The sequence below is a fragment of the Pleurodeles waltl genome, chromosome 4_2, assembly GCF_031143425.1.
Source record: "Pleurodeles waltl isolate 20211129_DDA chromosome 4_2, aPleWal1.hap1.20221129, whole genome shotgun sequence".
NCBI lineage: Eukaryota > Metazoa > Chordata > Amphibia > Caudata > Salamandridae > Pleurodeles > Pleurodeles waltl.
Genome location: NC_090443.1, coordinates 1,241,831 through 1,256,366, shown reverse-complemented (window position 1 = coordinate 1,256,366; position 14,536 = coordinate 1,241,831). Strand labels below are relative to the sequence as shown.

The 14,536-nt window shown below is 44.7% G+C and overlaps 1 protein-coding gene across 4 annotated transcripts in view; it reads right to left on the bottom strand.

Annotated features, from left to right (window-relative positions):
* Positions 1-14,536, bottom strand: part of LOC138292020 (ultra-long-chain fatty acid omega-hydroxylase-like) — an 87,239-nt gene that overhangs the window by 16,033 nt on the left and 56,670 nt on the right. For all 4 annotated transcript variants that reach the window (XM_069230334.1, XM_069230336.1, XM_069230335.1 and 1 more), the window contains exons 6-8: positions 12,340-12,461; positions 4,811-5,078; positions 3,416-3,482 (exon numbers count right to left, since the gene is read on the bottom strand). In XM_069230334.1, the coding sequence (XP_069086435.1) occupies positions 3,416-3,482; positions 4,811-5,078; positions 12,340-12,461 (457 nt within the window). The remainder of the gene's footprint in view (positions 1-3,415; positions 3,483-4,810; positions 5,079-12,339; positions 12,462-14,536) is intronic.

Genomic DNA, 14,536 nt, shown 5'->3' with positions numbered 1-14,536 from the left:
TCCGCGTTCTTCTGACCGCGGAGCGGTATTACGGAGGGCGGAATTCTGGCGGGCGGCCTCCGCCACCCGCCGGAGTCATAATGAGGGCCACAGTCTCTGTTCACTCCAAATATAAAGTGTAAGAGCTCTGTGCCCCTAATGGATCAACAGAGTTCATACCCCTGCAGCTGAATTCCCAATAGCCTGTAGTCAAAAAGTCTCTGCTGATCGGGGGGCCTTTAACCCTTTCGCTGCTAGACCTTTTCCCTCCCAGTGCTAAGCCTTTTTTTTTGGCTATTTGGGGTAGTTCACGTTTTGGCCCCCATAACTTTTTGTCCACATAAGGTATCCACGCCAAATTTGCATCCTTTTTTTTCTAAAGTCCTGGGGATTCTAAAGGTACCAAGGGTTTGTGGATTCCTCAGGAGGGGACCTGAGAAATTAGCCAAATTACAGCAAAATTTGATTTTTTGGGACAAATGGGAAAAAAAGTGCTGCAAAAGAAAGCGCCTGTTTTTTCCCTGCAAACGGCGCTGCAGTTCTAAAATCACCACTTTCTCAGCTTTTAGGAACAGGCAGACTCGAATCAGAAAACCAAATTGTTCAAAACAGTTTTGGCATTTTACTTGGACATAGATAATTTTTCCTTTTTTTTATGCTTTCAACCTCTTCCCAGTTAGTGGTTGAAATGGGTATGAAACCAATGGTGGATCCCAGAAAGTTATACATTTCTGAAAAGTAGAAATCCTGAATTCAGCAAGGGGCCATTTGTGTGCATACTTCAAGGTTTTCCTATAGAAAGTAACAGTTGAATGAAAAAATATTGTAATTGAGTTAAAAAAATGCCATTTCTACATTTTCATCTGTAACTTCGTTCAACTATGACAGATTTTTAAGAACAACATACTGTTACATCCTTAAGACCCTTCTGGTTGCGGGGAAATATAGGGTTTGTTGGTTCACCAAGAACCCTAGGTACTCAGAGCCAATAACTGAGCTACACCTTGCAATAGTTTTTCATTGTGTACCAGGTACATAGTAATTTTTTGGGTAAAATATAAAGAATGAAAAATAGGTATGATGGAAAACTATGAATTTCCAAACTGGGCACAAGAGGTGGTTATCTGCACATTTCTGAATTCGTGGGTGCCCATACTAGCATGTGAATTAGAGGGTATTTCTCAAAATGCCTTCTTTCTTACACACTGCCTTTCATTTGGGAGGCGCAAATGCAGAGAAAGACAATTGGTAATAATACTTGTTCTACTATTTTGTGTTCCCCTAAGTCTTCCAATAAAAATGGTACCTCACTTGTGTGTGTGTAGGCCTAGGCATCGCAGCAGAAAAAGGCCCAAAACGCATTGTAGATGCTGCACATTTTTTCATCTAAAAATTGACCCTTTTTTGCAATGTGCCTAGCTGTGGATTTTGGGCTCTAGCTCAGCCAGCACCTAGGGAAACCTAGCAAACCCGTAATTTGTTAAACTAGGCACCTATGGGAATCCCAGCTAGGTGACTTGTGTGTTTTTAACCAGATTATGTTACCCAAAATAAATCCCTTGAGAACCTAAAAATTCGTCCAAAAACCACATTTTCCTTACATTTCTGTGATCGAAAGTTCTGGAATGTGAGGGGAGCCACAAATATCCTACCACCTAGTGTTCCCCTTGGTCTCCAGATAAAAATGATACCTCACTTGTGTAGGTGGGCCAAGTGCCTGTGACAGGGAAGGGCCAAAAATGGGTAGAAATTGGAGGGGGTACCAAAACAGGATTAAAATGGCAGGGTTGTTTGCGTACATTTTTAGGCTAACTCTGTTTTGAACACCTACACAAGTGGAGCAGAGTTTTTATCAGTGCAGATACAGCAATGCTGGGTCATAGGAGTTTTGTGTATTCCTGAGAGTTACAGAAGTTGCCTTCACAGAAATTAATGGAAAATGTGTGATTCCAGGCAAAGTTCAAGGTTTGCACTGCATTGTGAGTAAGAAAATAATGTGTGGTGTATGTGAAGTACACCACCCTGGACTCCCCTAGATATTTAAGTTGGGGGAATCCAGGGTGGTCTTGTAGGGTTTTCCAGGTGGCAGCGTACCCAAGTCCAAAATGCGCAGCCGCTCACCATTGCAAGTGGGACGATATTTGGAGTGAGCCAAGCTCTCCTGGCCCTTATGTAAAATCAACACCCAAAAGAGTCAAATGCACTCTTGCTTGCCATTGGGATGAGATGCTTTAGTCCACAGAGGGGGCAGAAAGACTGTTGCCCCCTTCAGTTGGAGTGGGCCACGGTGGTGGACATCCACACCCCTCTATTTTTCTTTTTTTAATTCCCTGGCCTTTAGTGGGCTGTCTACCCCCGGGGCTGATCGGGGGTGATTACCTCCATCTGCCCCCAGGGGGGCAGAAAGACTTTGGTCCCCATTTATGTGGGGTGGGGTGGGGGCATGTCCATGCCCTTGGTGGGCAGCCCCCACCCCTCTTTTATATATGAAAAATAATCCCTGGTGTCTTGTGGGATATCTGCCCCCCGGGGACAGACTGAGGGTAATGAACCCCAATCTGCCCCCCAAAGTGTGGGGGGGCAGAAAGACTGTGCCTATATCTTTGATGAGGGGTAATTGCTGTAACCATCCTGGCAGCCTCCACCCATAGACATTTCTAAACAAAGTAATCCCTGGTACCTAGTGAGCTTTCTGCCCACCTAAGGTGATCCCCAAGCAGGGATTCACTAGGCAAAGGTACCTTTGGAAAGGGGAGCTTTCCCCTTTCCAACTGTACCTCTCCCATTAAAATCAGTGCTCAGGGGGCTGAGATATACTCCTGAGCACCAAAAAGAATGAAAGCAAAAGATCCAAACGGTTCATTTTACTTTCATTTTCCATGTAATGACTTTGGGGCGCAGGGTGTGCTGATCATCATTACAGATTGGGGATATTTTCAGCCTTGATTGTTGGAGAAGCTCTTCCCAAGGTTGAAAGGATCAAAAGGGAAATCCCTGCTGGTGCCTGCACCAGAGCTATTTCCAGTGCCATATGCGAGCCAGGAGCCGTCCGACACATATGAGCACTGTCGTATCCAACAGCTTCCGGCCATCCAATGCATGCAAAGGGTTAAACAGGTGAGACATCATCTGGAAGATACCTGTCATAGCAACAAAGCCTGGTGCCCTTTGCCACAGGAAATACAACAAGCCCTACTCACATGTAGGTGGCAGAGTGTGTGTTGCTCATTGAGACGGACCCCCTCTGTTGGGCACATTTCACCCTTACATTCTACAGTTGTATATGTTACCACAATGTGCTCCCTAGAGAACGTCCTGATACCAGGCTCCCCCAATGATAGTGCCATAGGTTCCTTCCCTCCTCTCCTCAAGACCACAAGTGCCCACTCTCTAAATGTGTGGCTTATCAGTAAGACGGTGCCCCTCTTTCTCTCACCTGCAAACATGAAGGTGTCCACCTCATCGCCTATCTCCTCGTCTGTGAGTCGTGTGCCATCCGCGTCCTGTGAATGACACCATAGAGAAACTCAGTGTGAGAATGGTGCAGGAGAGCATTTACAAGTTTGTCATTGTGCATTGCCCTGGTCACTGAGTAGCTTCATCAGTAAAATTGAAGGGGGGAACTGCAGATGTTTTTGACAAACACGCTGGTGTATAACGTTAGAATACATTATACGACAAGCAGGGTGCATGAGAGGGGCTAAGGGGCAATGTAATGTGAGAGGAATGCAAACTGATAGGAGTACTAAGAAAGAAAACACAATATTTTGTCAAATAATCAATATTTTTGAGGACTTCAAAACAGAAAGGGAGTGTGTATGTGTTTTTGTCTGGTTGTATGTAAAAATTCCTTGTGAAATCTGACACACATCTCACCATACCGACTGAAAGCACCTGTACCCAACTATTTATCAGAAAATTCATTTACTGAGGGGGAGGAGGGGCACACCTCAAACACCCCCCAAAAATGCTACACACCTGCTGAGTGTGGGTGGTGCTCATTCATTATGTATGAACTCATGCCCTGTCTATCATTTCATGTTATTATTATAATATTATAATACGTGGGATTCTGTACTTCCTGTATACACAGCAGTCACTAATATCTCTATAATTGGCAACTTGTGACGCACCAAGCCGCTGACCATAAAAGACATCAGAACTGGACTATTATAAGGGTATTACAGTTGAGTACTTAGATCACAATGTCTGCTGCCAGAGCCAGCACCTGCTATGAAAGGCGACAAACCTAACGTTGCTTTTCTTCCTTCTGCTCAATTTTTGATAGCTTACAATGACAAGCAGAGAAAATGTGTTTATTTTTTGCACTCCTTTGATAGAGACAAGCTAGAATCTTTCTACATGTTTCTACACGCTCCGAGCTACAGCACACTTTAAAAAAAAGAAAGACTTGTATTGAACTCCTTCTAATACCTGTTTGTAACAAACATCTATCGGGTTTTTTATGTGTTTACGTTTGCACTAGAGGTTATATTTTTATTCTTCATGTTTGCAAACATGCTCTCTCTTTCATATGAAAGAGCTACCCACCAAGGTTTTAAGTGGTTTGTGGGAAAGGCAATCATGTGATCATGTATGAAACGGACATCTAGCAAGACAGCTTGATGGGTTAAGCATATAGCTGAGAAAGCAGTATGTGACTCGCAGATAACAAGGACTGATTCTTAATGAGCTGGCACAGCCTTTCATCTTCATGAAGTGATGGATTGGAAACCCTGGATAGCCTTCCCTTTCCTTTGTGGTCCATGGTCTACAGTGTACTGTAACCTCTCCAATGCTGCTCCATGCTGAGCTGCTGAAGGTTACCAACCTTGGATAGTAGCAGGATTTCAATAAAGTCCTTTGGTTTCCCCTGGTTGCTTCTCAGCCATGCTTCTGCCCCCTGCTCGCTGAGTGCCTTCTGGCGCTCCTGCATCACACTCTTAGTGAACTGGTGAACAATCCCACAGGCGCGTTTGAACCGCCTCCCATTGCTTGAAAGGTGGTAGATGAAGTCAACATGGTGGGGCAACCACTGCTCCCGCTTCATCACCAGTGAGCTGAGCTCGTAGATAGCTGCAATGTAGTCACTTGGTTTCCTGCAACATAAAAGACACCCACAATTGTGATAATTCTTAGACTTCTTCCGGCTCTCTGTTGCTAAACATCAGTTCATTGATGCAACATCACTCACAACAATATAGCTCACCTGATGAAAGCTAAAACATGCCTATTTCCAAAATAAGCACATTATCCCACAACCTGGGACATAAAGTGGAAAGATAAGTGTGCCTTCAAGTACAATCTACACTTTACAGTCCACAGATATGACACAACCCAAACAGCACACCACATCTACGTTTAGATAAGCTTAGAAGGGCTGATGTATGGTTAGCCTGAGAATTATAAAGTGATGTCAATTCAAATATAACCCTTCTGGGTATCCGAATAGACATGCTCTCTGTGTCAGACCTCCTATTACGCTGTAGGGTTCAATTTATAACAGAACAGCACACAACTCTGTTGTTCAATTATTATAGTAGCTTGCCCTCCGAAGCAAACCTCCCCACCACTTCTCTCTCCAACTCTCTCCAGCCTAGTTACATTATGTATATTGTTTTGGAGGGCACCTACTTATCACAAATCAGTGCCTAGGCACTCAGAAAGTCTACAGAGGAACATGAAACTGGAATATAGGGACTGGACCACGTCCTCAAACCAACCAAGCCTACAGGTTCTCTTAGAAAGTGAGAATATTCAGTTAGTTGTAGATTACAAGCAAGAAGGTTCCAATTATGAGGTGTCTGAAAAGAAAAGAGCCGTGTGTCAGTTCTCATGCGGCGATTCGTGGAGCTGTAGATAGATAAATGGTGTTGGAACAAAGCACCTTGGTAGAGTGATTCAAATAAATCATTCTGCTCAGGTAGCAGGTAGCATCTTCGGTGCGTGGCAAAGTAACTTAAAAATTCTATGTTTGCGCATAGGAAGCCATTGCATGGCCTTTTGATGGGAAGTCTACACAATACTGTACCAGAACCATGAGAGCTGCTGCTTTATGGTTTTGAGCAATCTGCAGTCTACTCACGAGGCACTCAAGAATGACAACATACAGAGCTTTGCCCTAGCATAATACAAGGATCTATCCTGCTACATATCATACACCATACACAGATGCATAATCTATGGTGCACAAATGAATCTACGTCATACTATAAACAAGGATGCACCTTGCACTACACACAAGGAAATTGTGCTGTATGAAGCGTTGTTCCTTGCAGCACACAGAGAAACCTAAACCATGGAACACACACAAGAGGTTATGTGCAACACATACAAGGAAGCATGTTATACTATACAGAGGATGTATTCAGCACTGCACAGTGGAATTTTCCCCTTGCCACACACACACTTATGAAGCCAAATACAAGAATGTATAGCATGGCACACAGGAGGTATTTTGCATTGTACACCAGGATATACCCTGTGCCATACAGAAGGTGTTGTGAACTGAACGACAGGATGTGATGCCCTGTGCCTCACACAAGGGTGGAACATGTACTGTGTGCCAGTCACAAGGATGGATTGTGGGTCACACAGAGGTGGTATTTTGTACCATACATCTTTATGTACCTTGTGCCATACAGAGAAGATATTCTACAGCACACACTGGGATGTTGATTGTGCCTCATACAAGAATGAAACTGGTGAAGTTTAAATATGGTGTCACACAGAGGAGATATTTTTCATCACACACCAGGATGTACCTTGTGTCAAACACAGAAGATAATATGCAGCACACACTGGGATGGACCTTGTGCCTCACACAGGGATGAAATTTGTGAAGCACAGCTGAAACATATTTTGTGCCAAACACAAGGATGAATCTTGAGTCTCAAAATCTCTTCAGCCTACAACATAAAGTATAAAGTGATTTAAAAGCTGTCTCGAACACATCCAAATCTGGATGTCAACAAACTACCTGATGCTAAACCTCATGAATACCAGATTCCTCCAGTTTATCAACAACAGCAAATATATTCTTATTTAGTCATGGCTCTTCAACTTACACATAATAAGCTTCACACCCATGTGACAGAGCAGGCCAAACCCCTGGGATTAACCCTGGACTCAAACCTCTCACTGTCAGCACACATTGCCAAAAAGACCAAAGAAACCTGGTTGCTGGTTCCAACACTATCAAATGAAAAAAGTGAACCCTTTTTGCCCACAAGAGTACTTCAGAACAACAGTTAAACACTAGTTCTATCTCACCTAAATGAATGCCACATCCTGTTTATTAGCATCCTGGAGACATCCCTTGCTCTCCCCTCAAAGGTATCCTACATGTAGCAGTATAGTTCAACAAGGGGCAGAGGAAATATGATAATTTCACTCATGAGCTAAATGACCTGAACTGGACCCCCTCTCATGTCCAGATTATCTTCAAGCCAGCTGCATCACCTACTAGGCCCTTTACGCTAACACCCTTGTCTAGCTAGATAACAAACTAACACTATCTGGAGGTAAGTATCAGATGAGAAACTCCAACATTGTCAGATTAGAGACTGCGTGCTACAGGAAGGAGAAAACAAGAAAACACACCTTCTCCGTTTACCCCCAAGGATCCGGAACTGCATCACCTTGTAAGTCAGAACAGCACCAGCCATCCTATATTGCAATAGGAACTAAAAACTCACCTCTTCAAGGTACACTACCTCTGATGAATTGATTTCTCAACATTTCCACTAGTTCTACTTCCTCTCGCTGTCCTCTCCCCCTATATTTGCCCAATGGGTATTCCCCCTCCATTGCTAGCCAGCTAGTTTCGCACTGTAGAAAATACCAATATACAAAACATACATGCATACATACATAAAAAGGAGGTACTGTTCATCACACATCTGAACATACCTTGTATTCAGCACTGCACATTTGGATGTACTTTGTGCCAAAGACAGGGATGGATTTTGGGCCACACACAGAGTAGCAAACAAGGTTAAGACCAATACTTCTGGGCACTGGTTGCACTAAATACTACAGAGTAAGTATGGCATGCTCCATCCCGATTTATCTTGCAGCAGTTTCAAGAATGTAAGCCATTTCTAATTAACCTTTCCCCAGGGCAGAATCAACATTTCCTGGAAAACAATCAATCATATGTCAAATAGGAAAAAGAAACAGAGATACTTTTTGGGACAGTTCTTTCTGAATATGTGTATTTACTGATGCACCTGTGGAAACCTGTCCAATTTATTGCTGGAGAACTCTACTGTGGTCACAAACTTTGTGTAATATGGAGGTTCTCAAGCTGTAGTGACACCTCAGGGTAGTTTCAGATGATGTGGTTTAAGCATGCCTGTGTGTGTGATAGAGGGGGCTACCATATAATTTATATAATGTGGTTTGGATCTCATAACAATTGTCTGAACAGTTTTACCACTTTTGTTTCAATAGACCATGGCAATGTTTTCATTACGTCTGTGTAACCTTCCTCCATTGTGCATCTTACTTGGAGTTCCTGAAATTATGCCATCACATATGTCATATAATTTCAAGTCCATTTGGGTAAAAATCCAGTCTTGGGAGCACTGGATCAACACAAATGAAAAGAATGCAAGCAGGTTTTTTTGCAGCACTTTTATGTTTTGCATTTTTTTGTGCAAAATGCATCCTCACCTCCAAAGAATGCAAGGACATGGTTTTCACTAAAATATAGCACTAAACCCACGCAATTCTGCAAATGTCATATACCACTAAATTTAACTCAAATTCCCCAAGTTATTTTACAATGTGGCCGCTCAGTCCTGAGGATGGTAGTGCAAGAGGTCAATACTCACACCTGATGGTGGGATGCAATAGGTATGTATTCACTCTTAAGGTAGGTGTCCCTTAGACCTGTACTCCCTCTTGAGGTGTGGTGTGCAGTAAGTCTATGCTGTCTCTATAGGCTGAGGAGGAGTGGGCACAATGGTTCTACATTGGGTCGGGGTGCCCTGGGTCGACACTCATCTTCTGGGGTGGAGCATCCTAAGCCCACATTTACTCTTGAGTCAGGGGTACCCAAGGTCTTGTCTCCAGTTTGAAGCTAGGGCTTGCTTGTTCTATATATTATCTACTGAGGCTGGTTAACCTTGGTCAGTACTCACACATAGCTCAAATGTACTAATCACTTGCATTGTTCTTGCATCAAACATCTCGTCACCGACCCCACCCACATCGAAGGACACTCACTAAACCCCATCTTTATGTCCAGTGACAGATTTATGTACAACCATGTCACACAGTTCACATGGACCGGCAACTACTGCATCCACTTCACCATCTCAGGGCCTACCAACATGGGCACCTTGTCTCACAACTCCACGTACAGAGAATGGAAAAAGATTTCAGAAAACTAGTGGAACAATGCTCTCAACTCCCACCTCCCAGACATAACACATGACCCAGACGATGTTGCAAAGAACTTCTCCCAGTGGATCTCAGAATGCACTGCCACAATGGCCCCAGCCAAGCCAACCAAGTTCAAAAGACCTACCAGAAGAGCCATCTGGTTTGCCTCAGTACTGCAATCCATCAAATGCAAATGCAAGCAACTGGAAAGGAAATGGCACATCAGCAAAGAGACAGGAGGTTTCACTGCTTTCAAAACAGCACTCAAGCATTACCACTGCTTGATAGAAGAAACAAAGAAGAACAAACTTATGGACCGCATAGCAACCAGAACTGCAACAAGGAGTTCTTTGCAATCGTGAATGAATTATCCAACCCCGCAGCAGCTGTAAATTACATCACCCCCCTCTCAAGAATTGTGCAACACCTTTGCGGACTTTTATGACAAGATCTCTGTCATCTACAAAAATTTGGAACACTAACCCACTGCTGCCGACAGCATTACCCACCTCCCACCATGAACATAAAACCTGAACACCTGTTCACCAGCTGGGACCTGGAATTCCATTCACTCATGAGCACCCTCTGCCCACATCACATTTTCAACCTCAGGAGCAAAGCGATTGGCACAGAGCTCAAGAAAGTCCTGAACACCTCCATCACCCCATCCTCTTTCCCTGAGGACAAGAAACATGCTGAACTAAGACCCCTCTTGAAGAAACCATACACAGACCCCAAAAACTACTGACCCACCTTTCTGCTCCTCATTCCAACTAAGGTCCTCAAGAAGGCAATCAATCAGCAACTCACCAAACACCTTGAAAACAACAACCTCCTGAACCCCTCACAATCCAGATTCCAAGCAAACCAAAGCACAGAGACAGCACTGATCACAGCCACTGATGACACCAGGGCCTTCCAGGACCGCAATGAAACAGCAGCCCTCATCCTACTAAACCTATCAGTCAGCCTTCAACACCATCTCCCACCACATCTTGATAAACAGACTCCACCACATTGGAATCCAGGAACACGCTTCAAATGGATTGCCTTATACCTCACTGGAAGAACCCAGAAAATCTGACTCCCTCCTTTCAACTCTGAACCCAAGAAGATCATCTACGGGGTCCACCAAGGTTCATCCCTCAGCCCTACCCACTTCAACACATACATGACCCCATGGCCAACACCGTCAGATCACACAGGCTCAACATCATTTCCTACACCAACAACACCCAGTTCATCCTCTTGCTGACAGAAGTCTCTACCCCCTCAAGGGCCAACTTCCACAAATGTATGATGAACGTCTCCGACTGGATGAAGGACAGCTGCAACAAGCTGAACACAGACAAAACAGAAGTCCTCATTTTTGGGAAAAACACTTCACTATGAAACAACACATGTTGGCCTGCTGAACTCGGCCCACCCTCTGCTCTGACGGACCATGCACGCAACCTTTTCCTCATTCTGGACAGCAAGCTATCTATGAAACAGCAGATAAATACTGTCTCATCCGCCTTCTTCCACACCCTTCACATGCTCCGCAAGATCTTCAGGTGGCTCCCAATCAACACCAAAAAGACCGTCAAACAGGACCTTGTTACCTGCAGACTGGAGTATGGGAAAACTTTCTATCTAATAATCACTGCAGAAGACTGAAGAGACTACAAACAATACAGAATTCAGTAGCAAGGCTCGTCCTTGACCTTCCCAGATGGACCCACATCACGCCCCACCTTCAAAAGCTACACTTGCTCCCGATCAAGAAAAGGTGCCAGTTCAAGATGATGACCCATGCATACAAAGCCCTACACAACATTGGACCAACATACATCTACAAGTGCATGACCTTCCACCAGCCAACCAGACACCTGCAATCCACCTCCCTCTTCCTCGCAGACACCCTCCAGATCTGCAGAGCCAGCTAGCGGCCAGAGCCTGGAACAACCTCACCCTGTACCTCAGAACCTCCCCATCACTACAGCAATTTAGGAAAGGACTCAAGACTTGGCTGTCTGAATGAGCAAATCACCACACAGCAGCCAGCACTGCATCAGTTCTCGAGACCCTCGCAGGTGATTTGGCGTGCTTTACAAATAACTGATTGATTGATTGATTGCATCACGAAAGTAGATGCAAGGTAAAACAAGTGCTTAAGTGACATTTACAAAGCCATGCAAATCGATATTTGCATGGCCATGTGTCACTTTGAACAAGAAAAGTTATGCACGTAGCAGAGGCATCAAATGGGCAGAGCATGGGTATTCCCAGCCTTTTACCCACATATTTTGATGCAAACCTAGATTTACTAAAGTCAATAAACCCAGTTTTGTGCCAAAATGGTGTGCTTACTCAACTTTGGTGTAACAAGGGGAAATATCTTTAGTTATCCTTTTATTTCCTCTTTGCATGTGTGCTGCATTCTGCAGCACACATACAAAGAGAAATAAGCCACAAAACATTGTTTTGGAGCAGGAAAGTATACCATCCTGCAGAAAACCAATCAGGCCCACAGCTCAGGCAGCCATGCCCCATGGCAAGGGTGCCTGTTTGTTCACTGGTACTTGGCAGTCATACGTGTGCCAGCGCATGGAGACAGCTGAACTGTATCATATCTTTGTAAATATTGCGCTTCCCTTCATGTAACGCAGCACAACAACTTGCCTTGGTTTGTTGCGCTGCATAAACTGTTAGTAAATCTGAGCCGTGATGTGTGTGGAGTATCATGTGACTATACTTCATCTTAAAGTGAGATCTCCGAGACCAGTACTCACTCTTGCGGTGGAGTTCAATTCGCCCATGCTCTTTGTTAAAGGAAGTTCTCCCAAGCCTGCCCTCACGCTTGAGGTGGGGTTTCCTAATCTGGTTCTCCCTTTTTCAGAGAGTTCACAAAGGCCCATTCTAATCTTAAGGTGCGCTCCCTATGCCCATGCTCTCTCTTGAAGCAACTTCCCTCAGAATTGTACTCACTCTTGGCAGTTGCTGTTGTGGCTGAAGGTGCACTTGAGGAGGCTGTCCAGGGTCATTAGGCTGATGTGTTCAAACATGTCCAGGGAGACTGGTCCGGCAGCCATAAGTCTGCGCCACTTGTCCTAGAGGGAAGACAATTACTAAATATATATAGGAAAACAAGCATTAAATAAGGGGGAATTTGTTGATGAGGGCATATGGAGTTAACCAATGTGGGGGCTCATTTCCAGTGTAAGGATTTTGGTAGCTTCAGACAAAATAATATTTTGATGTTTGGCATGAACATTCCCCAACCAACAAGGCTATTTGTGAGTGCATCTATTGCAATCTGAAACTCTCCTTAGGTCTCTTGTGGTGGCACCGTAAAGTAGTGTCTACAGTGGCCTTAATGTAGCCTAATGTTAGCTTTGAACGTGCTTTGGGAGGTAGGGAGTTCTTAGATCAAGGAGGCATTTTGGAAGAAGCACTTATCAAGGTCTAGGAAATTGGGAGGTGGAGAGTGAGTGGGTGTATTCTGCAACTGTGGACCAGGCAGGATGCATGATAGTGCAGCACATAAAAAGAGTCCAGTAATGGCAGTGGCACCATTTTCTTTTTCATGTTCCGACCAGCCAATCAGATCACTTGCTCCCGAGAGACTGTGAGTTCTGCATGAGTGAGTTGGTCGACGAGGAAAAAGCACTTGCAACCAATCACATTTTTGAATATACACAGTCCAGCTGGACACCAGTGCGATCACTGTCAATACATCTATAATTTTTTAACATTAATTTCTCAAAAAATACCAAATAGTTTTAGACCACATCACAAATAGCATGCTTTCATGGTAAAGGTCTGGGGGCATATTTATAGGGAACTAGCGTAGGGTAGCGCTGTAAGTATTCTTGCGGTGCTGCCCTACACCAATGTTACAGGGCAGGAATGCACCGTATTTCCAAAATATGGTGCATTTCTGTCCTTTCCCCCTGTGCTGGCGCACATCTAGCTGCCTAGCATCAGCACAGGCACCCTTGCAGCATGGTGCAAGAGTTCCTGTGTTGCATACAGGATTTGTAGGGTAGGAGGGAACACCTTCCTGCACAAAAACAATCCTGAGAGGAGTTTTCCTCTTTCTATGTGTGCTGCAGAATGCAGCATGCATGGAAAGAGGAAAATCAAGGAGAAATAAAAATATTTCTCCTCATTATGCCACCTGTGGGAGGCATTAGGTTTTGGTGCTTCCCCAGGTTTACGTGAGTAAGTAAATCTGGGGCAGCGTCAAAATCCATTGGTGTTGTGTAGGAAAACCCACCACAAACCCTGCGGAACGCCTCCATGGCTCACAGTAAGGCAATGCAGCAATTTGCGCTGCTTTGTCTTACTTCATATCCATGAGGCCATGGAAAGCCAATCAAAGTGGCTTTGTGTGACTCCATAGATATGGCCGAGAAGCTTGTGCCACCGGAACATCAAAAAAAGTGATGCTTTGGCCGTGCAAGCCTCCTGTAAATATGCCCCCTAGTTTTCTGCCAAATTTTGTGAAATTCTGTTAAGCTGTTTTCTCTGTATCATTGTCTAATTCTTTCTATGGAAATGGCATGGGGAAGAAGTGTTTTGGGACCCCCCCTTTTTTCTTGGCTGCCGCTTGGTGGGTCACCCCAAAACCCCAAAACTTTCCAGGAAAGAGCAGAGGTGGATGACCTTTTTTGGAAGGTCTTGTGAAGTTTCTCAAATGGCACCAATGTTATTAGCAAAACAACAGCTCCCTCCCTATGGAAACCCTGACATATCTGTGACTACATAGTGGTGACCGTGCCCCACTGTGCATGGTCGAAGGCATGTGCAGGAGGTGATAAACCACCTAATGGTGATTGGACCTGTAGTCTATCTCCGCTGCACAAAGGCCAAGGGCCATGTGCAGCAGTGGCTTTCCTGACCATGGGGGTGGGTACCCATCGAAGATTGGGTGCAGGGCCTGTGGCCAACCCCCAACTCTGCACAAACAAAAGGGGTGGACAGTGAGAGGCTGGCTACCAGTAGTGAAGTTTGGTTGGGAGTCTGCGTTCCAGGCCCTGCAACCAACACCCACTGTGCATATTCAAAGGCCCTGTGCAGCAGAGGGTTGGCTACCCGCAGCGGGGTGGGCATAGGACCTGACCTCCAGCTAAGCCCAGCAACCAACCTCACACTTCACTTGGCAGAAGGCTGTGTGCAGTGG